We start from the raw sequence: 25,473 nt of genomic DNA on the forward strand, positions 1-25,473 counted from the left end.
ATCCCCGCTCGAAATTCCTTTCCCTACTGACTCCATCCCTCTCCCTGGAAACATTCTGTGATGAAACCAGTCTCTTCTCAGTCTTGGTGTCATGTTTGAGCCCGAGATGAGCTTCTGACCACATCATTGCACCATCGCGAACATTGCCCAACCTCGCCCCTGTCTCAGCTCATCCACTGCTGAAACTCTCATTCATGCCTTTGTTACTTCTAAACTTGACTACTCCAAAGCACTGCTGGCTGCTGTCCCACATTCTACTCTCCATAAATTTGAAGTCGTCCAAATCTCTGCTGCCTGTGTCTTAACTTGCATCAAGTCCTGTTTCCCTATCATCCCTGTGTTCAGTGATATTCATTGGCTCTTAATCAAGTAATGTCTTACTTTTAAAATTCTCATCCTTGTCTTCAAATGGCTCCGTAGCCTCACACCTCCCTATCTTGGTAATCTCCTCCAGCCCCACAACCCTCTGAGATATCTGTGCTGCTCTAATTCTGGCCTCTTGAGCATCCCTGATTTTACACCATTGGTGGCTGTGCCTTCATCTGCCTGGGCTCTAAACTCTGGAATTCCACCCCTACACTTCTCTTCCTTGATTTCCTCCTTTAAGACACTGCTTAAAACCTATCTCTTTAACCAAGCTTTTGGTTATCTAAGCTAATATCTCCTTATGTGGCTCGGTGTCATATTTTGTTTTTATAATGCTTCTGTGAATTACCTGCCTTGGGGTGTTTTATTATGTTATAAACACTGTATAAGTAGAAGAGTTTGTAGTAGTCTTTGGCTGGGACAGGTGGTGCTTTAAAATAGCAGCAAGGTGCCTCTTGGAAATTGGTGTTTTCAGAGTGGTGGCTTAGTTAGACTGAAACTGGAACCCATTCCCTTGTGACCTGCTCTGGGATCTGGACAGCAGCCTGGCATACCTAAACTTTTGTAAAGGGTCAGTCATTTCATATTATGTAAGCATCACGAACTCCACACACTAGAAATATCAGATGAGTCACTGAGGGGAATTTTCTCAGAGAGCCGGAGGTGAGTGGGCTGTCAAATTTGGGTCAGAGGACAGCATGCCAGTTGCCCGATGTGTTGCCGCCTCTTCACGATTTTTTCAGAGGCGCCTTCCTGGCAGTGGCAGGAATGCAATGAACCCAGTTCAGGCGCTGCTTGAAGTAGAACAGCAATATTGTCAGGGTGCGCTGTGTCCACACCCCAGCAATTATAATGAGGTGGCTGCACAGCAGGAGGTGGAGGCTGTGTTACAGATGAAGGATATTTAACGTGATACCAGTAGAAAATGGCAAGGCCGCTGCCTTCCCATCTCACAGCCTTGTCATTGAGTGTGGGATTCCTGGATTCGCATGTCTCTGATTGCCATGGGCCTCATGAGGTCTTAGCCACTCCCTTGATGCTGAAGGCAGCTCCAGTGCTTCCCTGTTTGGGCCTCTGCAGTGCTCCCACTGGCCACGCAGTGAGGGCGGCCAGCCTCCCTTGCAGTGTCTGTGCTGTCCTGAGCTCCTGCCTCTGGAACCTTAACTGGGTGGTGAACACAGAGGTGGCCCACTATTTAGAAGCTGCCCATAAAATTCATTGAGTGGGTTTGGGACCTGTGAATTGTCCTGACGTCAGGTTCCCGACTCTTGCAGCAAAGTTCGGCCCATTATATCTTCTCAATCATTGACTTCAACAAGCATTGAATGTTGAGATTGACAGCAGTTCGTCCATTTTTGTATAAACTTAGACCCTTTTGAGTAAAGCAGCTGGTGGCGTAAGTTAGTGGCAGCAATGTAGAGCAATGCGATACCAGTGGAGGAACGTGCACCAATAGTTTTTTGAACAGATGACTTGCGGAATTCTGTTAAGTGCACTGCTGACTCTGGTTTCAAAGCTTGCTTTTTTTTGAGACACACTCTGACTTGAAGATAAAACTAAAACCTTCAGGGTTCTGGAGAAACAGAACTGGCTGAAACCAGATAAAACGAACACAGGGTCATTTGATCAGAGTCATGTGACTAGACCTATTCATGCTCAGCTTTTACAGACTGCGGAACTAAAATGGCTGCAGGCTTTTTAGCAGAGAAGCTGTAGAGAGAGGAAAAAAACTGATTCTGGGAGCTGGCCATTGGCAGATACAAGTTGGTGCAGTGGCTTCCAGTTACTTTAGGCAACACCAGTGGAGCTTTGCAGCCAAGGCAGTTGAGTAGAACTATGGAAGTTCTGGAGGGATGCGCAGTTTTAGTAGAGACAATATCGGTGGAGTTTGGGATTGCAGGGGAGCTGCTGTCGAATGAAAATTGGCGTTTGCATCTCAGAGGATAGGAGCTGGAAATCTACCTGAAGAAGTTCATAGTTTTGAGGAACCTTGTGGCTGTGCGGTGCCATCTTTGCTGAGAGGACTGCCCAGTAAATCTGTGAAATCTATCTTCATTGCGCCTGATAATTAATGTACAGATATATATCTGTATATAGACTGTGATTTGACTGTTAATTCATGTTTAATTTACATTGAATTTGGATATATTGTTAAAGTTATATTTATAAAAGTGAAATCTTGTCCATGTACTTTTTCTATTGGAGCCATTTGGTAAATTCGATTCTTTTGATTTGTTGATCTCCACGATGATCACGCTGTCACCCATGCTGAGTGCAGGCTGGGCACTTGCTGCAGGAAGGGAAAGTCAAGCACTTACTGTGATGCATGTCTGGCAGAGACTTGACTTGTCAGCTCAGGTGTTGCAGGCTACCCAAGGAAGGGAATGGGTCAACCTGAGATTTCTCGGCACCATTTGTTAATGCCAGCATCTCAATCTGTACGTACTTAGAGGGGTTGCTTGTGCATTCTGGTTGTTCTTCATTAAGAATGGTTTGGTTTAGATTTTCAGTGCACATAAATAACCAATTGTACCAAAATGGTGGTTTTGGGAATGTGTAATTGGAAATTAAGTTTTTAATATTTAACAGCAGATTGGGTGATTGTACTGGAAGTTCATAAATTGTTTGTATAATTTACAACTAACAATCCTCATGAATAACCGGTCTATATTATAATCTACTTTTAGCCAGCAGGCCCTGGCTCTGGAATTAAAGATAAACTGGAGTACCCAGTGGTGCAGGTGAGCTGGACTGATGCTAAGACTTTCTGTCAGTGGAAGGGGATGCGATTGCCCACTGAGGAAGAGTGGGAGTTTGCTGCTCGAGGAGGTTTAGAAGGTATGATTGCACGATGCTACCATTGGTGTTACATGGAATTTAAGTTCTAGACTAGCCGCTCATATAGTCCTGGGTACTTCAGTGATCAGAAGACAATGTTGAAATGCATATCTTTAAATTCAGCTAATCATATTAACAATTCATATCATAGTATCATACAGCACAGGAGGAGAACATTCAGCCCAAAGTGCCTTTGAAAGTACTATCCAGTTACATGTACTCCACTGTCCTTTCCTTATAGTCCTGCAGATTTTCCTCTTCAAGTATTTATGCAATTCCCTTTGAAAGTTACTATTGAAACTGCTTCCACCACCCAATCAGGCAGTGCATTACAGATCACAATTTGCTACATTAAAAAAGTTCTCCTCATCCCCAACCTTGGCTCTTTTGGCAATTACCTTAAGCTGATGTCCTCTGGTTTCGACCCTTCTGCTAATAGAAACAGTTTCTCCGTATTTACGCTATCAAAACTGTTCATAGTTTAGTCACCTTTGTCAAATCTCCTCTTAACCTTCTCTAAAGAGAGCAACCCCACCTTTTCCAGAAGTTCGTCATTCCTGGAACCATTCTAGTAAATCTCCTCTACACCCTCTGTAAGGCCTTGACATCCTTCCTAAAGTGTGGTGCCCAGAATTGGACACAGGAGAGCTAAGGCCTAGCCAGTATTTTATAAAGTGTTTTTTCAATTCATTCATGGAATGTGAGCATCACTAGCAAGGCCAGAATCTATTTCTCATCCTAAAGATAGCTCCTCCGACCATGCAGCACACCTTCGATACTGCACTGGTGTGTCAACCTTGATTTTTGTGCTCAAGTCCTGGAGTGAGACTTGAATCTACAACCACCTGACACAGAGGCAGGAGTGCTACCAACCGAGCCACAACTGAGAGCCTAGTCTGAGAATATTAAACAGCAGAAGGAATCGCAACTAATTTTGATTCTGTTCTCTGTCACTATAGATGGCACACACTTTCCTGCAAGCATGACACTTGGACTATGTTCTAGTGCTGCAGTAGAGTCTGTGACTCACACTGCATTCCGGACTTTTTTCCCTCCTTTATCCATCCTAACTCTTTTTAAACAGCTCTCAGTCCTGCCTTAGACTGTACTATGTCATTACTAATGGTTTTATACCAAACTCCCAAAGTGAGGTGGTGCATCTAGCTCACCAATTTTATTCACAATAAAACATCCTCTGTTTTGTAATCTCACTCCGGGGGCACAGTAGTGTAGTGTTAATAACACTGGTCTAGTAATCCAATGGCCCAGGCTAATGCCATTGGGTTCAAATCCCATGACAGCAACTGGTGGAATTTAAATTCAATTAATTGATTAAAAAAATTCAATTGATGAAAAAATCTGGAATTGAAAACTAGTGCCTGGAATGGCGCCATGAAACTATCATTTGTTGTAAAAACCCATGAATATCCTTGAGAGAAGGAAATCTGCCATCCCTACCTGGTCTGGCCTACATATAACTCTAGATTCACAGCAATGTGGTTGACTCTTAACCACCCTCTGAAATGGCCTAATAAGCTTCGTAGTTCAAGGGCAATTAAGGATGGGCCTTGCCTATGAAAGAATAAAAAAATTCCTCCTGATCTGTTTTTCTTCTCTTTCTAATTTGGCCTCTAACCATTTCCTCCTTCCACCTAGCCTCAGACCCTTTCCTCTCTCTGCCACCCCATTCTTCATTTCCCCTCAGCCCCTGCTCCACCCTACCTCCTCTCGACACACCTCCCCCCCACTCGCCAGCCCCCATCCCCAGCCTCCTCCTAACCCCATTTCACTTGAAGAGTATATTTGGCCTTGACTCCCCGTGTACAGTTTCACAAGGGACTGGTATGCATGTGCATCTCTCCATTGCGATTTAAGGAGTAGAAAGAGAAAGTTGGTCATTTTCTACTGGTTTCAGTTTTTACCAGCAACAGAAAATGCTGCCCTCTTATTCACCTCGGGTATTTCTCTCGATTATAATTGCTCATCAGGATCAGCAGTAATGCCTTGTGGTCTAAGAGGGGCCATGTTAGGGAAGGTTAATCAAATTGTCCCCCAGCAACACAGTAATATTGCATGTAGCTACATAGAATTACAAAATTGAAACCATCTATTTGTCATATCCAGTCTGAGTTGGGCTTATCCTCCACATAATCATTTACCCTGATCCCAGGTGCTGCCCTTTTCCACATCCCTTTATCTCTCTTTTTCCTCAGCGTTGTGGACTGCACTATGTAACGTTGTCCACGATAAAGCTGTGTGCAGCACCAAGTGACTTGCATTTTGCTCTATAATTTAAAATATTTTTCTCGTCTCTGTTTTCAGGTCGAATATATCCATGGGGAAACAAGTTTCAGCTAAATCGCACAAATCTCTGGCAGGTACTTTGTTTTAAGCAACTTTGATTACAGTTGGAATATAACAATTGTATGTGTGTGAGCTGCAGCATGTCAAATTTTGAAGATCATTGAGGACAACCATAGATGCAGATAGATAGAACACCTGTCTCTCTCCTGAAGTTGGTAACTCTTGCTGAGATTCCAGCAGCTTTCAGTACTTCACCCAAGTTGCCAGTGGTTATATATGGGTCAAGGTGCTGAGCAACATCAAGCTATTTGATCCCAGAGAGGATCACAGTTGACTTCAATCCCTGTACATGTATTTCCCAAGTGGATTGTTGGATAACCTTCGGGATTGCGAACCCTCGCTGGTTTTTACTGTCCTCTTTAATTGAAGGATGGTGAAGCCAATCATAGCACCCAACAAATCAACTAACTGCACAGATGCATAGACTGGAATCTGCAGCACACTGTGTATTCCCAATGAGTGACCAGGAGAGCGTGTATGACTTTATTAATGTAATTCATATATTATATATATATGTAATTATAAGGTGACTGTTTATTGTGCATTCATCAAGTCAAGCCGTCCAAAGTTCTAACAATTGAAAATGTAGTTTCAGAGGTATCAAAACTGTAAGGCATTTGCTTCAAAACACTGGCATGTCTGATGGGCTGAATAAACACTAGCCTGATTTTCTGCCAGATATTCAACAGATCAAACGTGAACATCAGAATTGTTTGATTCAGTCAGTGACTGCTACTTAGGGATAAGCTGCATAGGATGGAGCCTGAAATTGTTCACTACCTTTTTCAAACCAACCGTAGTCAAATTGGCAAATAGCAGAAATTGACCAACCAGGTGGCTTGAGATATTTTGTGAACAGGATTTAAGTTGCCACCTTGATGTTCTTTTCTCTCTAAAGCTGCCCATCTTGATCACTATGCTACCCGAGACCCATATGCCCAGAGTTAATCACAAAGTATCTGAACTACTACTGCTCTGCTTTGACCATTACCTCATGTCTTTTCGCCACCTCCCCTAGCCCCCAAGACTCACCTCAATTACAGCTTCTGTTTCCCTCCCCCCAAACTTGCCTCTTCTCTCCTGCATAATTGGTCTCACCCAGTTCACACGATGTTCCCTCTTGGATGGGTTGGCTGCCTTGATTTGTTCTGGTTTGGGTATCCTGACTTTGTCTGTTTATGATGTTCCAAAAGTCTTTCTACTTCACCATTATTACATTGTTCCCTCCATGTTTCCACCTAGCCTCACCATACAGATCTTGTCCATGGCGTCTGCCACCTTGTTCTTTGACCTCCTTTCCTAAAAATTTTTTTCAGTTCGTTCATAGGATGCCAACGCTTGTTACCGATCCTTAATTGCCCTTGAGAAGCTGGTGATAAGCTGCCTTAGAAACATAGAAAATAGGAGGAGTAGGCCATTCGGCCCTTCAGGCCTGCTCTGCCATTCAAAAAAGATCATGGCTGATGGTCTAATTCAGTACCGTTCCCGCTTTCTCCCTATATCCTTTGCCATTAAGAAACATATCTCTCTCCTTGAATCTATTTAATGACTTGGCCTCCTCTGCTTTCTGCGGTTGAGAATTCCACAGGTTCACCACCCTCTGAGTAAAGAAATTTCTCCTCATCTCGGTTCTAAATGGCATACCCCGTATCCTGAGACTGTGACCTCTGGTTCTGGACTCCACCGCTATCAGGAACATCCTCCCTGCATCCAGCCTGTCTAGTCCTGTTAGAATTTTATAGGTTTCTATGAGATCCGCTCTCATTCTTCTAAACTCTAGTGAATACAGGCCCAGTCAACCCAATCTCTGCTCATATGTCAATCTTGTCATCCCAGGAATCAGCCTAGTAAATCTTTGCACTCCCTCCATGGCAAGAACATCCTTCCTCAGATAATGAGACCAAAACTGCACACAATACGCCAGATGTGGTCTCACCAAGGCTCTGTATAACTGCAGTAAGACATCCTTGCTGCTGTACTCGAATCCTCTTGCAATGAAAGCCAACATACCATTCGCCTTCCTAACTGCTTGCTGCACCTGAATGCTTGCTTTCAGCGACTGGTGTACAAGGACACCTAGATCTTGTTGCACCTCCCCCTTTCCCAATCTATCACCATTCAGATAATCTGCCTTTCTGTTTTTACAATCAAAGTGAATAACCTCACATTTATCCACATTATACTGCATCTGTCATGCATTTGCCCACTCACCCAACTTGTCCAAATCACACTGGAGCCTCTTTGCATCCTCCTCACAGCTCACATTCTCCCCCAGTTTTGGTCATCTGCAAACTTGGAAATGTTACATTTAGTTCCCTCACCCAAGTCATAAATATATATTGTGAATAGCTGGGGCCCAAGCACTAATCCCTGCGGTACCCCACTAGTTACTGCCTCCCACCCGGAAAAAGACCCATTTATTCCGACTCTCTATTTCTTGTCTGTCAACCAAGTCTCAATCCATGTTATTTGTGTCCTCCTCTGTAAAGACAGAATCAAAGTATGTGTTTAATTGTTCTGCCACTTCTTTGCTCCCCATTATAATTTCCCCCGTTTCTGACTGTAAGGAACCTACATTTGTCTTCACTAATCTTTTTTTCTTCACATATTTATAGAAGCTTTTACAGTCAGTTTTTATGTTCCTCTGCTTAATCAACCTCTTTGTCCTCCTTTGCTGAATTCTAAACTGCTCCCAATCCTTAGACTTGCTGCTTTTTCTGGCAATTTTATATGCCTTCTCTTTGGATCTAATACTATCCCTAATTTCTTTTGTAAGCCAAGGTTAAGCCACCTTTCCGGTATTATTTTTGTGCCAGACAGGAATGAATAATTGTTGTAATTCATGCACACGTTCTTTAAATATTATGCATTGCCTATCCACTGTCAACCCTTTTAGTAACGTTCCCCAGTCTACCATAGCCAACTCGCGCCTCATACCTTCGTAGTTTCCTTTATTTAGATTCAGAACCTTAGTTTCGGATTCATCTACTTCACATTCCATCTTCGTGAAGAATTCTGTCATGTTATGGTCGCTGCTCCCCGAGGGGCTCCGCAGAACAAGATTGTTAATTAATCCTTTCTCATTGCCCAATACCTAGTCTAGAATAGCCTGTTCTCTAGTTGGTTCCTCAATGTATTGATCTAAAAAACTGCCACGTACACTCTCCAGGAAATCCTTCTCCACAGCATTATTGCTAATTTGGTTTGACCAATCTATATGTAGATTAAACTCACCCATGATTACAGTTGTACCCTTATTGCATGTGTCTCTGCTTTCCTGCTTAATGCCATCCCTTACATCTCCACTACTGTTTGGGCGCCAAGAGACAACCCCCACCAATGTTTTCTGCCCCTTGGTGTTTCCTTGCTCCACCCATACAGACTCCACGTATTGATTCTCCGAGCCAATATTCTTCCTCACTGTTGCATTGATTTCCTCCTTTACTAACAGCCCAACCCCACCTCCTTTCCTTTTTTGCCTGTCCTTCCTAAATATTGAATATCCCTGGATATTCATTTCCCATCCTTTGTCACCCTGCAGCCATGACTCCGTAATCGCTGCTATATCATAACCGTTTATATTTATTTGCGCTGTTCGTTCATCTACTTTATTACAGTCATAGAGTCATAGAGTCGTACAGCATAGAAAGAGGCCCTTCGGCCCACCGCGTCCATGCCGACCATAATGCCTATCTATACTTAATCCCACCTGCCTGCATTAATTCCATATCCCTCTCTGCCTTGCTCATTCAAGTGCCTGTCCATATGCCTCTTAAATGTTGCTACTGTTCCTGCCTCCACCACCTCCTCTGGCAGCTCATTCCAGATACCCACTATTCTTTGTGTGAAAAATTTACCCCTTTGATTCCCTTTAAACCTCCTCCCTCTCACCTTAAATCTATGCCCTCTAGTTTTAGTCACCCCTACCATGGGAAACAGACTCTGGCTATCTACCCTATCTATGCCTCTCATAATTTTATATACCTCTATTATGTCCCCTCTCAGCCTCCTTCGCTCCAGGGAAAACAGACCCAGCTTATCCAATCTCTCTTTATAACTCAGGCCCTCCAAACCAGGCAACATCCTTGTGAATCTTTTCTGCACCCTCTCTAGCTTAATCACATCTTTTCTGTAGTGCGGCAACCAGAACTGCACACAGTACTCCAAATGCGGCCTAACCAACGTTATGTACAACTGTAACATGACGTCCCAACTCTTGTACTCAGTCCCTCAGCTGATGAAGGCAAGCATGCAATACACCTTCTTCACCACCCTGTCTATCTGTGTTGCCACTTTCAGGGAACTATGTACTTGCACCCCAAGGTCTCTCTGCTCAACAACACTCCCCAGGGCCCTGCCATTCAGTGTATATGTCCTGCCCTGGTTTAACTTCCTAAAATGCATCACTTCACACTTGTCTGCGTCAAATTGCATTTGCCAATCCCTGGCCCACTTTCCCAGTTGATCTATATCCTGTTGTAACCTTAGACAACCTTCTTCACGGTCAACTATACCACCAATTTTGGTGTCATCTGCAAACTTACTAATCATGCCCCCTACGTTCACATCCAAGTCATTAATATATATGACAAACAACAGAGGGCCCAGCACCAATCCCTGCGGCACACCACTGGTCACCAGCCCAATCTGAAAAACAACCCTCCACTACCGCTCTCTGCCTCCTATCACCAAGCCAATTTTGTATCTAATTTGCTAGCTCACCTTGGATCCCATGTGCTCGAACCTTCTGGACCAGCCTACCATGCAGGACCTTGTCAAAGGCCTTGCTTAAGTCCATGTAGACAATGTCCATCGCCCTGCCCTTGTCAATCCTCTTGGTCACCTCCTCGAAAAACTCAATCAAATTCGTGAGACATAATTTCCCATGCACAAAGCCATGCTGACTATCCCTAATCAGACCTTGCCTTTCCAGATGCATATAAATCCTGTCTTTCAGAATCCCTTCCAATAACTTTCCCATCACTGATGAAAGGCTCACCGGCCTGTAGTTCCCTGGCTTATCCCTGATGCCCTTCTTAAATAAAGGCACAATATTAGCTATCCTCCAGTCTTCCAGTACCTCACCTGTGGCTAACGATGATACAGAAATCTCTGCCAGGGCCCCAGCAATCTCCTCCCTTGCTTCTCATAGCATCCTAGGATACACCCGGTCAGGCACTGGGGATTTATCCACCTTAATGCGCTTCAAAACCTCCAACACCTCCTCCTTTGTAATGTTGATATGCTTCAGGATATTGCTGTTCCCTCCCTTGAACTCACTAGCTTCCATGGCCTTCTCCACGGTAAATACGGATGAGAAATATTCATTTAAGACCTCGCCCATTTCCCATGGCTCCACAAATAGATTGCCACACTGATCCTTAAGGGGACCTACTCTCTCCCTAGCTACCCTTTTAATATACTTGTAGAATCTTTTAGGATTCTCCTTTATCTTATCTGCCAGGGAAATATCATGGCCCCTTTTCGCCCTCCTATTTTCCTTCTTAAGTGTAGTTCTACATCCCCTATACTCCTCGAGGGACTCGGTCGATCCCAGCTGCCTATACCTGACACATGCCTCCTTCTTTGTCCTGACCAGACCCTCAATATCCCTCGTCAACCAAGGTTTCCTAAACTTGCCAGCCTTGCCCTTCCATCTAACAGGAACGTGCCGGCCCTGAACTCTTCCTATCTTACTTTTAAAAGCCTCCCACGTGCCAGACATCCCTTTACCTGTAAACAGCCTCTCCCGTTCAACTTTTGAGAGTTCCTGTCTGATGCTATCGAAATTAGCCTTCCCCCAATTTAGGACTTCAACCTGAGGACCAGTCCTATTCTTTTCCATAACTATCTTGAAGCTAATAGAGTTATGGTCACTGGTCCCAAAGTGCTCCCCCACTGACACATCAACCACCTGCCCATCCTCATTTCCGAAGAGGAGGTCGAGTGTAGCCCCTTCTCTAGTACGGCCATCCACATACTGCTTCAGAAAACTATCCTGGACACACTTAACAAATTCTTCCCCATCTGATCCCTTAGCACTAAGGCAGTCCCAATCAATATTAGGGAAGTTAAAATCACTTACAATTACAACCCTATAATTCTTACACCTATCTGTGATTTCCCTACATATATGCTCCTCCACTTCCCTCTGACTATTGGGGGGGGTGCCTATAGTATAATCCCATCAAAGTGATCACCCCTTTCTTATTTCTAAGTTCTGCCCATATGACCTCGCTGGACTTTCCCCCCTGGAATATCCTCTCTAAGTATTGCCGTGATGTCCTCCCTAATCAATAGTGCAACTCCCCCTCCTCTCTTACTTCCACGTCTGTCACGCTGGAAGGATCAGTACCCCGGAACATTGAGCTGCCAGTCCTGCCCATCCCTCAATCACGTTTCAGTAATAGCTATAATATCACAATCCCATGTACCGATCCATGCTCTGAGTTCATCTGTCTTACCTGTAAGGCTTCTTGCATTAAAGTAAATGCAGTTTAGCCTACCAGACCTTCCACACTCCCTGTCCTGCCCCTGCCCGGCCTACCTACTGGACTTGCTTACTTTAACCTCTACATTTGCCGTAACTATCTCATCTGAGAGACTACTACTTTGGGTCCCACCCCTCTGCAAGACTAGTTTAAACCCTCCCGAATAGTACTAGCAAACCTCCCCGCAAGGATATTGGTCCCCTTCCAGATTAGATGCAACCGGTCCTTCTTGTACAGGTCACCTGTGCAACAGAAGAGATCCCAATGATCCAAGTAGCTGAAGCCCTCCCGCCTACACCAGCTCTTCAGCCACGCATTCATTTGCCTTATCCTCCTATTCCTACCCTCACTAGCACGTGGCACAGGGAGTAATCCTGAGATTGCACCCTAGAAGTTCTGCTTTTTAACCTTCTGCCTAACTCCCTCTATTCACTTTGCAGGACCTCATCTTTCTTTCTGCCTATGTCGTTAGTACTAATATGGACCACGACCTCTGGCTGTTCGCCCCCCCCTTTCAGAATGTCCTGCAGCCGCTCCGAGACATCCTTGACCCTAGCACCAGGGAGGCAACATACCATCCTGGAGTCTTGTTTGCAACCACAGAAATGCCTATCTGTACCCCTTCCGATAGAATCCCCTATCACTATAGCTCTTCCACCCCTTTTCCTTCCCTGTTGTGCAGCAGAGCCCTCCGTGGTGCCACGAACTTGACTGTTGCTGCTTTCACCCCCCAACAGTATCCAAAGCGGTATATCTGTTTGAGAGGGGGATGGTCTCAGGGGACTCCTGCACTACCTGCCTGCACCTACTACTCCGTCTGGTGGTCACCCATCTCTTTTCTGCCTGTGCAGCCATTACCTGCGTTGTGACCACCTCACTAAACGTGCTATCCACGACTTCCTCAGCATCACAGATGCTCCACAGTGAATCCACCCGCAGCTCCAGCTCCGTAATGCGGGTAGCCAGTAGCTGCAGATGGATACACTTCCTGCACACATGGTCGTCAGGGACACTGACATAACACAGGAGGGGCATATCACTGGGGCTGAGCTCTCCTATCATGACTTACCCTTAGATTAGTTACTCCCTTCATTAAAAAATACTAATTACACTAGTGGCCTTGATCTACCCATTCCAATCTGAAGTCTTAAAAAAAAACACTTCACCAGTACTCACCTTGTCACCAGAGGTTTTTTATTCAACAAAAAAGACTTTCCCCTTTTTAAAAGATATTTAAATGTACTAACAGCTGCTACTCACCAACCAATCAGCTTGCAGCTCTCCTCTGACATCACTGTTGGCTTTTTTTTTCAAAACTCCGGAGCGCTGGAAGAGCTCCACTCCGCTCCGCTCCCGGAAGGTAAGAGCTATTGCGAGTGCTCCACGTATTCAGAGACAATGCCTTTAGACTTGTCTTTTTAACATTGTTAGTCATCTTAGCTTTATTTTGCACTTTGGCACCATCTGTTCTCGCCCATGTTTTCTCTTCCTTCCACTTTTGCTTCTCACCTTTCTGTCTTTCATTTCTATCCTTGTTTCCCTCTCCTCTGTCTCCCTGCTCAGAGACCCATCCCCTGCCATTCTAGTTTAAACCCTCGCCGAAAGCACATACAAACACCTTCCCAACCCCTACCCCCCTATCCCCCGAGGAAATTGGTCCCAGTCCTGCCCAGATGCAGCCTGTCCAGCTTGTACTGGTCCCACCTTCCCCAGAACCAGTCCCAATGTCCCAGGAATCTGAATCCTTCCCCCCTACACCATTTCTCCAGCCATTCATCTGCTATATCCTGCTATTTCTGCTCTCGCTCGGACATGGCACTGGTAGTAATCCTGAGATTAATATCTTTGAGGTCCTACTTTTTAATTTACGTCCTAACTCCCTATATTCAGCTTGCAGGACCTCATCCCTTTTTGTACCTATGTCGTTGGTACTGATTTGTACCACGACAACTAGCTGCTCGCCCTCCCCCCTCAGAATGCCCTGCAGCCGCTCAGAGACGTCCTTGACCCCAGCACCAGGGAGGCTACATACCATCCTGGAGTCTCTTTTTGCGACTGCAGAAATGCCTGTCTGTTCCCCTTATGATTGAATCCCCTATCACTACAGCCCCGCCACTCTTCTTCCTACCCTCCTGTGCAGCAGAGCCACCCATGGTGCCATGAACTTGGTTCTTGCTGCTTTCCCCTGAGCCATCTCCCCTAACAATATCCAAAGTGGTATATCTGTTAGAGCGGAGGATGGCCACAGGGAACTCCTGCACTACCTACCTTCCTCTACTCTGCCTGGTGGTCACCCATTCCCTTTCTGTCTTTGCAGCATTTGCCTGCTCTGTGACCACCTCACTAAACGTGCTATCCATGATGATCTCAGCATCGCGGATGCTCCACAGTGAATCCACCCACAGCTCTAACTCTGTAATGCAGGTAGCTGCAAATGGAGACACTTCCTGCACACATGGTCGTCAGAGACACTGGAAGCATCCCTGATTTCCCACATAGCGCAGAAGGAGCATACCACGGGTGCGAGCTGTCATGACTTACCTTTAGATTACTTAGTTACTCCCTTCTTGAACTGCTGCAGTCCTTGGGGTGTAGATACACCTACAGCACTGTTAGGAAGGGAGTTCCAGGTTTTTAACCCAGTGACAGTAAAGGAACGGCGATATAGTTCCAAGTCAGGATTGTGTGTGGCTTGGAGGGGAACTTGCAGGTGGTGGTGTTCCCATGCATCTGCCGCCCTTATGCTTCCAAGTGGTAGAGGTTGCGGATTTGGAAGGTGCTGCCGAAGGAACCTTTGTGGGTTGCTGCAGTGTATCTTGTATATCGTACCCACTGCTGTCACTGGTGGTGGAGGGGGTGAATGTTTAAGGTGATGGATGGAGTGTCGATCAACCAGGCTGCTTTGTCCTGGATGGTGCAGGGGAACGGTGGCGTCGTGGTATTGTCACTGGACTATTTTTTTAAATTCATTCATGGGATGTGGGCATCGCTGGCCAGGCCAGCATTTATTGCTCATTCCGCATTGCCCTTGAGTAGGTGGTGGTGAGCTGTCTTCTTGAACCGTTGCAATCCACGTGGGGTAGGTACACCCACAGTGCTTTTAGGAAGGGAGTTCCAGGATTTTGACCCAGCGACAGTGAAGGAACGGCGATATAGTTCCAAGTCAGGATGGTGTGTGAGTTGGAGGGGAACTTGCAGGTGGTGGTGTTCCCATGTATTTGCTGCCCTTGTCCTTCTAGTTGGTAGAGGTCGCGGGTTTGGAAGGTGCTGTCTAAGGAGCCTTGGTGCATTGCTGCATTGCATCTTGTAGATGGTACACACTGCTGCCACTGTGCGTCAGTGGAGGAAGTGAATGTTTGTGAATGGGGTGCCAATCAAGAGGGCTGCTTTGTCCTGGATGGTGTCGAGCTTCTTTAGTGTTGTTGGAGCTGCACCCATCCAGGCAAGTGGAAAGTATTCCATCACACTCCTGACTTGTGCGTTGTAGACAGGCTTTGGGGAGTGAGGAGGTGAGTTACTCGCCACGGGATTCCTAGCTTCTGACCTGCTCTTGTAGCCACGGTATTTATATGGCTACTCCAGTTCAGTTTCTGGTCAATGGTAGCCCCTAGGATGTTGATAGTGAGGGATTCAGCGATGGTAATGCCATTGAATGTCAAGGGGAGATGGTTAGATTCTCTCTTGTTGGAGATGGTCATTGCCTGGCACTTGTGTAGTGCGAATGTTACTTGCCACTTATCAGCCCAAGCCTGGATATTGTCCAGGTCTTGCTGCATTTCTACACAGACTGACTGCTTCAGTATCTGAGGAGTCGCGAATGGTGCTGAACATTGTGAAATCATCAGCGAACATCCCCACTTCTGACCTTATGATTGAAGGAAGGTCATTGATGAAGCAGCTGAAGATGGTTGGGCCTAGGACACTACCTTGAGGAACTCCTGCAGTGATGTCCTGGAACTCAGATGATTGACCTCCAACACCCACAACCATCTTCCTTTGCGCTAGGTAAGACACCAGCCAGCGGAGGGTTTTCCCCTGATTCCCATTAATCACAGTTTTGCTAGGGCTCCTTGATGCCATACTCGGTCAAATGCTGCCTTGATGTCAAAGGCAGTCACTCTCACCTCACCTCTTGAGTTCAGCTCTTTTGTCCATGTTTGAACCAAGGCTGTAATGAGGTCAGGAACTGAGTGGCCCTGGCAGAACCCATACTGAGTGTCACTGAGCAGGTTATTGCTAAGCAAGTGCCGCTTGATGGCACTGTTGATGACACCTTCCATCACTTTACTGATGATTGCGAGTAGACTGATGGGGCGGTAATTGGCCGGGTTGGACTTGTCCTGCTTTTTGTGTACAGGACATTCCTGGGCAATTTTCCACATTGCAGGGTAGATGCCAGTGTTGTAGCTGCACTGGAACAGCTTTGCTAGGGGCACGGCCAGTTCTGGAGTACAGGTCTTCAGTACACTTGCTGGAATATTGTCAGGGCCCATAGCCTTTACAGTATCCAGTGCCTTCAGTCATTTCTTGATATCACGCGGAGTGAATCGAATTGGCTGAAGTCTGGCATCTGTGATGCTGGCGATTTCAGGAGGAGGCCGAGATGGATCATCAACTCGGCACTTCTGGCTGAGGAGTGTTGCAAATGCTTCAGCCTTAGCTTTTGCACTGATGTGCTGGGCTCACCCATCATTGAGGATGGGGATATTTGTGGGGCCACCTCCTTCAGTTAGTTTTTTAATTGTCCACCACCATTCACGACTGGATGTGGCAGGACTGCAGAGCTTAGATCTGATCCGTTGGTTATGGGATCGCTTAGCTCTGTCCATCACATGCTGCCTGTGCAGTTTGGCACACAGATTGTCCTGTGTTGTAGCTTCACCAGGTTGACACCTCATTTTGAGGTATGCCTGGTGCTGCTCCTGGCATGCCCTCCTGCACTCTTCATTGAACCAGTGTTGGTCTCCTGGTTTGATGGCAGTGGCAGAGTGGGGGATATGCCGGGTTACAGATTGTAGTTGAGTACAATTCTTCTGCTGCTGATGGTCCACAGTGCCTCATGGATGTCCAGTTTTGCGTTGCTAGATCTGTTCAAAATCTATCCCATTTAGCACGGGGATAGTGCCACACAACACGAAGGAGGGTATCCTCAATGTGAAGGTGGGACTTAGTCTCCACAAGGACTGTGCAGTGGTCACTCCTACCAATACTGTCATGGACAGATGCATCTGCGGCAGGCAGATTGATGAGGACAAGGTCAAGTATGTTTTTCTCTCTTGTTGGTTCCCTCACCAGCTACCACATACACAGTCTATTTATTTTTTTATTTATTTAGAGATACAGCACTGAAACAGGCCCTTCGGCCCACCGAGTCTGTGCCGACCATCAACCACCCATTTATACTAATCCTACACTAATTCCATATTCCTACCACATCCCCATCTGTCCCTATATTTCCCTGCCATCTACCTATACTAGGGGCAATTTATAATGACCAATTTACCAATCAACCTGCAAGTCTTTGGCATGTGGGAGGAAACCGGAGCACCCGGAGGAAACCCACGCAGACACAGGGAGAACTTGCAAACTCCACACAGGCAGTACCCAGAATCGAACCCGGGTCTCTGGAGCTGTGAGGCTGCGGTGCTAACCACTGCGCCACTGTGCCGCCCCTAGCAGATATCTCCTTCAGCACTCGGCCAGCTCGGTCAGTAGTGGTGCTACTGAGCCACTCTTGGTGATGGAAATCATCTTTTGGAGGCAGAGGACATGACTGAGGTACTGAATGAGTAATTTGCCTCTGAATGAGCACTTGACAAAAGAAGAGTCTTATGAACAGGTGGGAAATGATAGAGGGGTGATTTCCCTTTTCACCTCTCAACTGACCGAAGATAGCGATTTTATTAGAAATGTGTTTTAACTCTTGAGTGTTTTCTTTCTTTTGGGCCTCCTTATCTCGAGAGACAATGGATACGCGCCTGGAGGTGGTCAGTGGTTTGTGAAGCAGCGCCTGGAGTGGCTATAAAGGCCAATTCTGGAGTGACAGGCTCTTCCACAGGTGCTGCAGAGAAATTTGTTTGTTGGGGCTGTTGCACAGTTGGCTCTCCCCTTGCGCCTCTGTCTTTTTTCCTGCCAACTACTAAGTCTCTTCGACTCGCCACAATTTAGCCCTGTCTTTATGGCTGCCCGCCAGCTCTGGCGAATGCTGGCAACTGACTCCCACGACTTGTGATCAATGTCACACGATTTCATGTCGCGTTTGCAGACGTCTTTATAACGGAGACATGGACGGCCGGTGGGTCTGATACCAGTGGCGAGCTCGCTGTACAATGTGTCTTTGGGGATCCTGCCATCTTCCATGCGGCTCACATGGCCAAGCCATCTCAAGCGCCGCTGACTCAGTAGTGTGTATAAGCTGGGGGTGTTGGCCGCTTCAAGGACTTCTGTGTTGGAGATATAGTCCTGCCACCTGATGCCAAGTATTCTCCGAAGGCAGCGAAGATGGAATGAATTGAGACGTCGCTCTTGGCTGGCATACGTTGTCCAGGCCTCGCTGCCGTAGAGCAAGGTACTGAGGACACAGGCCTGATACACTCGGACTTTTGTGTTCCGTGTCAGTGCGCCATTTTCCCACACTCTCTTGGCCAGTCTGGACATAGCAGTGGAAGCCTTACCCATGCGCTTGTTGATTTCTGCATCTAGAGACAGGTTACTGGTGATAGTTGAGCCTAGGTAGGTGAACTCTTGAACCACTTCCAGAGCGTGGTCGCCAATATTGATGGATGGAGCATTTCTGACATCCTGCCCCATGATGTTCGTTTTCTTGAGGCTGATGGTTAGGCCAAATTCATTGCAGGCAGACGCAAACCTGTCGATGAGACTCTGCAGGCATTCTTCAGTGTGAGATGTTAAAGCAGCATCGTCAGCAAAGAGGAGTTCTCTGATGAGGACTTTCCGTACTTTGGACTTCGCTCTTAGACGGGCAAGGTTGAACAACCTGCCCCCTGATCTTGTGTGGAGGAAAATTCCTTCTTCAGAGGATTTGAACGCATGTGAAAGCAGCAGGGAGAAGAAAATCCCAAAAAGTGTGGGTGCGAGAACACAGCCCTGTTTCACACCACTCAGGATAGGAAAGGGCTCTGATGAGGAGCCACCATGTTGAATTGTGCCTTTCATATTGTCATGGAATGAGGTGATGATACTTAGTAGCTTTGGTGGACATCCGATCTTTTCTAGTAGTCTGAAGAGACCACGTCTGCTGACGAGGTCAAAGGCTTTGGTGAGATCAATGAAAGCAATGTAGAGGGGCATCTGTTGTTCACGGCATTTCTCCTGTATCTGACGAAGGGAGAACAGCATGTCAATAGTCGATCTCTCTGCACGAAAGCCACACTGTGCCTCAGGGTAGACGCGCTCGGCCAGCTTCTGGAGCCTGTTCAGAGCGACTCGAGCAAAGACTTTCCCCACTATGCTGAGCAGGGAGATTCCACGGTAGTTGTTGCAGTCACCGCGGTCACCTTTGTTTTTATAGAGGGTGATGATGTTGGCATCGCGCATGTCCTGGGGTACTGCTCCCTCGTCCCAGCACAGGCATAGCAGTTCATGTAGTGCTGAGAGTATAGCAGGCTTGGCACTCTTGATTATTTCAGGGGTAATGCTGTCCTTCCCAGGGGCTTTTCCGCTGGCTAGGGAATCAATGGCATCACTGAGTTCCGATTTGGTTGGCTGTATGTCCAGCTCATCCATGACTGGTAGAGGCTGGGCTGCATTGAGGGCAGTCTCAGTGACAGCATTCTCCCTGGAGTACAGTTCTAGGTAGTGCTCAACCCAGCGGTCCATCTGTTTGCGTTGGTCAGTGATTATGTCCCCCGATTTAGATTTGAGGGGGGTGATCTTCTTGATGGTTGGTCCAAGAGCTCTCTTCATGCCATCATACATTCCTCTGATGTTTCCGGTGTCTGAGGCCAGCTGAATATGACTGCATAGGTGTTGCCAGTAGTCGTTTGCGCAACGCCTAGCTGTTCTTTGTGCAGTACTTCTGGCTGCTTTAAGTGCTGCGGATGTTAAATCGCTGGGGGCTTTCTTGTAGTTCAAAAGTGCAATGCGCTTAGCGGCTATGACAGGTTCCAGCTCTTCATTATGAGATTGAAACCAGTCTGCATTTCTCTTCGCACTTTTGCCGTAGGTGGTCAAAGCTGACTCATAGATGGCGTCTCTGATGTGGGCCCACTTGGTCTCAGCATCCCCTGTGGGAGTGTTTTGAAGGGCTGTTACAAGTGAATTTATAAATTTTTGTAACAGCTGTGGGTGAGAAATTCTGCTCGTGTTGATGCGCGGGTGGCCCTTCTGCTTGGAATGATGCAACTTCTTTGGTCTGAGTCTAACCTTGCTGCACACCAGGGAGTGGTCGGTGTCGCAGTCCGCACTGTGGAAGCTGCGTGTGATTTGAACACTGTTTAAGGCGGCTCGCCTTATGACAATGAGGTCTAGCTGGTGCCAACGACGTGATCTTGGGTGCCTCCATGAAACCTGGTGACAGGGTTTAGTGTGAAAGAACGAGTTGGTGATGCAGAGGTTATGATAGGTACACAACTCAAGCAGTCTCTGCCCGTTCTCATTCATCCTTCCAACGCCATAGCGCCCAAGGCAGGAGGGCCATGAGTCATGGTCGGCCCCAACCCTGGCATTAAAGTCCCCCAGCAGGAATAGGTGTTCGGTGTTGGGGATGCTGCTAATGATGTTATGGAGTTGTTCATAGAACTGGTCTTTAGCTTCAGGTGCGGAACAGAGTGTTGGAGCATAGATGCTGAGTAGGTGTACTGGACCAGAGGTGGTGAGCAGTCGGATGGACAGTATGCGTTCCGAGCCATTTGAGGGAGGCTCTATCATGCTGAGCAAGGAGTTTCTGATGGCGAAGCCCACTCCATGCTGTCTTGGTTCTTCAGGATCCCTGCCCTGCCAGAAGAAGGTGTAGTCTTGCTCTGCTAGAGAGCCACTCGCGGGGAGGCGAGTCTCCTGAAGTGCTGCAATGTCCACATTGAGTCTACTGAGCTCGTTGTTAATGATGGCGGTCTTCCGAGAATCGTTGATTTGTGTAAGGTCTTCCGACAGGCCAGGACACATAGTTCTGACGTTCCAGCTTGCAAAGCGAAGGGCTGGTACCTTCTTTCCTTTTTTCATGTTGTTTGGTGCGGTGTATCAGTCCACCTTTCGGGCAATGACCCTGAGCTCCAAGCACCCATTGAAGCAGGCAGACTGTGGCGGGACAGAACCTTATTGACCGGGGGCTGCCCGGTTTGAGGCGGGCGGTAGCTGTCCAGTGAGGTGCAATGACCTCTCCCACCGACAAAGGCAACCCGTGGCGCCCAGTTTCTACGCCAATTTATCTGGACTTATAACCCGTAACTGCTGCCTTCCGTGTTGTTTCAGTCGCTGTGAGGCAACTATGGAGTGACCTCTCCATGGCGCATGCCTGGGCAAATTTATGGAGGTTGAGAGTTGCCCAGTCGTCAAAACCCCCCTCTCGGCCTTTCTGGTGGGGTCCAAAGGAGTGCAGGACACGACGTTTGGCACCAGTATGGCTGCAGGAACTGCCGGAAACATGCCAAAGGTGACACATGACCGCCTACGGGGTTCCGCTCCGGATTTTCTGTTAGGGTTTACTCCCTTAGCCTTGGTCTCTCCCGAGACGCCCACAAGGCAGTGGGGTTGTTGGGGCCCCTACACAGGTGTAGGATGGTGCCGGTGGGAGGAGGGGATGCAAGGGGGAGGGGTAGAGGGAGGGGGTGGGGGGGGGGTGCAGGGGAAGGGGGTGCGGGGTGAAGATGGTGCGAGGGGGGGGCGGGCTGGGACAGGGTTGTGAGGGGGTGAGCTGAGAGGGTGGAGCAGGGAAGGGGACGGGGGTGGGGGGGGGGTGGAAGGGGGGTAAAGGGGGGGGGAGGGGGGGTGGAATCTGGTGCAGGTAATAAGCCATTTCCTCAGTGCCCACCATCGACGTCCGGAAAGCTCATCCACGTCCTTCGGGAGGTGAAGCATCATTTGGCAGACTTAGAGGTGATTACATTTGCTAAGGGGTTTTTTTTTTGCAGTGGTTTAAATAAAGGCATGCAGCATTGCCGACAGTGCGCTGCAGATGCTCTCCGAGCCATCTCCCGCGGGCGCTTTGAAGTTGCGGCCGGGGGGGCCGTTCGTGGATGTTTTGGGTGTTCGGGGCTCCTTTTCACAGTACTTCTCTCGGGTCCCGCAGCTCCTTCTTCACCTCAATGGACTTACCGCATGCCGTGGCTGCAGACACTCTGGACTGTGAAGACAGCAGGATCGGAGATTGAAGTATCGGCAGCTGTTCTCGTCAGTTTCATCCGGATCAATTTCATTGAGAAAACAAAGAGCAGGTGTGGCTGGGGGAGGGCAGTGGGCCCAGGTAACATACACTAAACTAACTGTTAACTTTTAGATAGGGCTAAAATGAACTGATTTAAAGAGCCAGGGGAATTTAAACAGTTTAAGAGGGCAGATTGGGGGAGAAAACGTGAGGGATGGGAGCAGATGGCCATGGATAGAGTTGAACAGCAAGGGAGCTTCCAGCCCAGGAGCCATCTTGTAACACAGAGTGTTTTAATGCTCAATAAACAGACAAATACAGGTTTTCTTGTAGACTTAAAGAAAGATGAATAATGAATATTTGTTAAATAATACCTGAAAATATTCACAACTTCAGACACACATACATGCACACAAGAGATAGAGATTGAAAGATAGCATGCATTTACATCTGATCATTTCAAAAAGAGTTCATTGTGAAACTTGGTGTGTTTCCCTCGGAGGAAGATGTAAAAGCGGTGCAGGCTTGTTTTTCCTAGGTTCATTGAATTCAGACTTGGAAAGTTTCAGGTGGACAGATATTTTGCTGCAGACTTGGATTCAAAATTGGCTTAGCTGTAGGAGACAGAGAGTGATGACAGACCGCTGTTTTAGTGACTGGAAGCCAGTGTCCAGTATCACAGGGATCTGTGCTGGGTGTCATTTATATAAACGACATAGATGACTATGTGGGGGGTAGGATCAGTAAGTTTGCGGATGACACAAAGATTGGCCGAGTGGTTAACAGTGAGTTTGAGTGTCTTGGGTTACAGGAAGATATAGACGGGATGGTCAAATGGGCAGATGGAATTTAACCCTGAAAAGTGTGAGGTGATACAGTTTGGAAGGAGTAATGTAAGACGGAAGTATTCAATGAATGGTCTGACACTGGGAAGTTCCGAGGAACAAAGGGACCTTGGCGTGTTTGTCCATAGATCTCTGAAGGCAGAAGGGAAGGTTAATAGGGTGGTGAAAAAGGCATATGGGACACTTGCCTTTATCAATCGAGGCACAGATTACAAAAGCAAGGAGGTCATGTTGGAGTTGTATAGAACTTTGGTAAGGCCACAGCTGGAGTACTGTGTGTAATTCTGGTTGCGACATTATAGGAAGGATAGCCGCTAAGCGCATTGCACTTTTGAACTACAAGAAAGCCCCCAGCGATTTAACATCCGCAGCACTTAAAGCAGCCAGAAGTACTGCACAAAGAACAGCTAGGCGTTGCGCAAACGACTACTGGCAACACCTATGCAGTCATATTCAGCTGGCCTCAGACACCGGAAACATCAGAGGAATGTATGATGGCATGAAGAGAGCTCTTGGGCCAACCATCAAGAAGATCACCCCCCTCAAATCTAAATCGGGGGACATAATCACTGACCAACGCAAACAGATGGACCGCTGGGTTGAGCACTACCTAGAACTGTACTCCAGGGAGAATGCTGTCACTGAGACTGCCCTCAATGCAGCCCAGCCTCTACCAGTCATGGATGAGCTGGACATACAGCCAACCAAATCGGAACTCAGTGATGCCATTGATTCCCTAGCCAGCGGAAAAGCCCCTGGGAAGGACAGCATTACCCCTGAAATAATCAAGAGTGCCAAGCCTGCTATACTCTCAGCACTACATGAACTGCTATGCCTGTGCTGGGACGAGGGAGCAGTACCCCAGGACATGCGCGATGCCAACATCATCACCCTCTATAAAAACAAAGGTGACCGCGGTGACTGCAACAACTACCGTGGAATCTCCCTGCTCAGCATAGTGGGGAAAGTCTTTGCTCGAGTCGCTCTGAACAGGCTCCAGAAGCTGGCCGAGCGCGTCTACCCTGAGGCACAGTGTGGCTTTCGTGCAGAGAGATCGACTATTGACATGCTGTTCTCCCTTCGTCAGATACAGGAGAAATGCCGTGAACAACAGATGCCCCTCTACATTGCTTTCATTGATCTCACCAAAGCCTTTGACCTCGTCAGCAGACGTGGTCTCTTCAGACTACTAGAAAAGATCGGATGTCCACCAAAGCTACTAAGTATCATCACCTCATTCCATGACAATATGAAAGGCACAATTCAACATGGTGGCTCCTCATCAGAGCCCTTTCCTATCCTGAGTGGTGTGAAACAGGGCTGTGTTCTCGCACCCACACTTTTTGGGATTTTCTTCTCCCTGCTGCTTTCACATGCGTTCAAATCCTCTGAAGAAGGAATTTTCCTCCACACAAGATCAGGGGGCAGGTTGTTCAACCTTGCCCGTCTAAGAGCGAAGTCCAAAGTACGGAAAGTCCTCATCAGAGAACTCCTCTTTGCTGACGATGCTGCTTTAACATCTCACACTGAAGAATGCCTGCAGAGTCTCATCGACAGGTTTGCGTCTGCCTGCAATGAATTTGGCCTAACCATCAGCCTCAAGAAAACGAACATCATGGGGCAGGATGTCAGAAATGCTCCATCCATCAATATTGGCGACCACGCTCTGGAAGTGGTTCAAGAGTTCACCTACCTAGGCTCAACTATCACCAGTAACCTGTCTCTAGATGCAGAAATCAACAAGCGCATGGGTAAGGCTTCCACTGCTATGTTCAGACTGGCCAAGAGAGTGTGGGAAAATGGCGCACTGACACGGAACACAAAAGTCCGAGTGTATCAGGCCTGTGTCCTCAGTACCTTGCTCTACGGCAGCGAGGCCTGGACAACGTATGCCAGCCAAGAGCGACGTCTCAATTCATTCCATCTTCGCTGCCTTCGGAGAATACTTGGCATCAGGTGGCAGGACTATATCTCCAACACAGAAGTCCTCGAAGCGGCCAACACCCCCAGCTTATACACACTACTGAGTCAGCGGCGCTTGAGATGGCTTGGCCATGTGAGCCGCATGGAAGATGGCAGGATCCCCAAAGACACATTGTACAGCGAGCTCGCCACTGGTATCAGACCCACCGGCCGTCCATGTCTCCGTTATAAAGACGTCTGCAAACGCGACATGAAATCGTGTGACATTGATCACAAGTCGTGGGAGTCAGTTGCCAGCATTCGCCAGAGCTGGCGGGCAGCCATA

At 47.4% G+C, this 25,473-nt stretch overlaps 1 protein-coding gene across 1 annotated transcript in view; it reads left to right on the forward strand.

Moving 5' to 3' along the window:
- sumf2 (sulfatase modifying factor 2) overlaps positions 1 to 25,473 on the forward strand; it is an 86,177-nt gene that overhangs the window by 35,995 nt on the left and 24,709 nt on the right. Inside the window, exons 5-6 of the mRNA XM_068010016.1 lie at positions 3,054 to 3,204; positions 5,527 to 5,582. Coding sequence (XP_067866117.1) covers positions 3,054 to 3,204; positions 5,527 to 5,582 — 207 coding nt within the window. The remainder of the gene's footprint in view (positions 1 to 3,053; positions 3,205 to 5,526; positions 5,583 to 25,473) is intronic.

This window comes from Heterodontus francisci, chromosome 30 (assembly GCF_036365525.1).
Source record: "Heterodontus francisci isolate sHetFra1 chromosome 30, sHetFra1.hap1, whole genome shotgun sequence".
NCBI classification, from domain to species: domain Eukaryota; kingdom Metazoa; phylum Chordata; class Chondrichthyes; order Heterodontiformes; family Heterodontidae; genus Heterodontus; species Heterodontus francisci.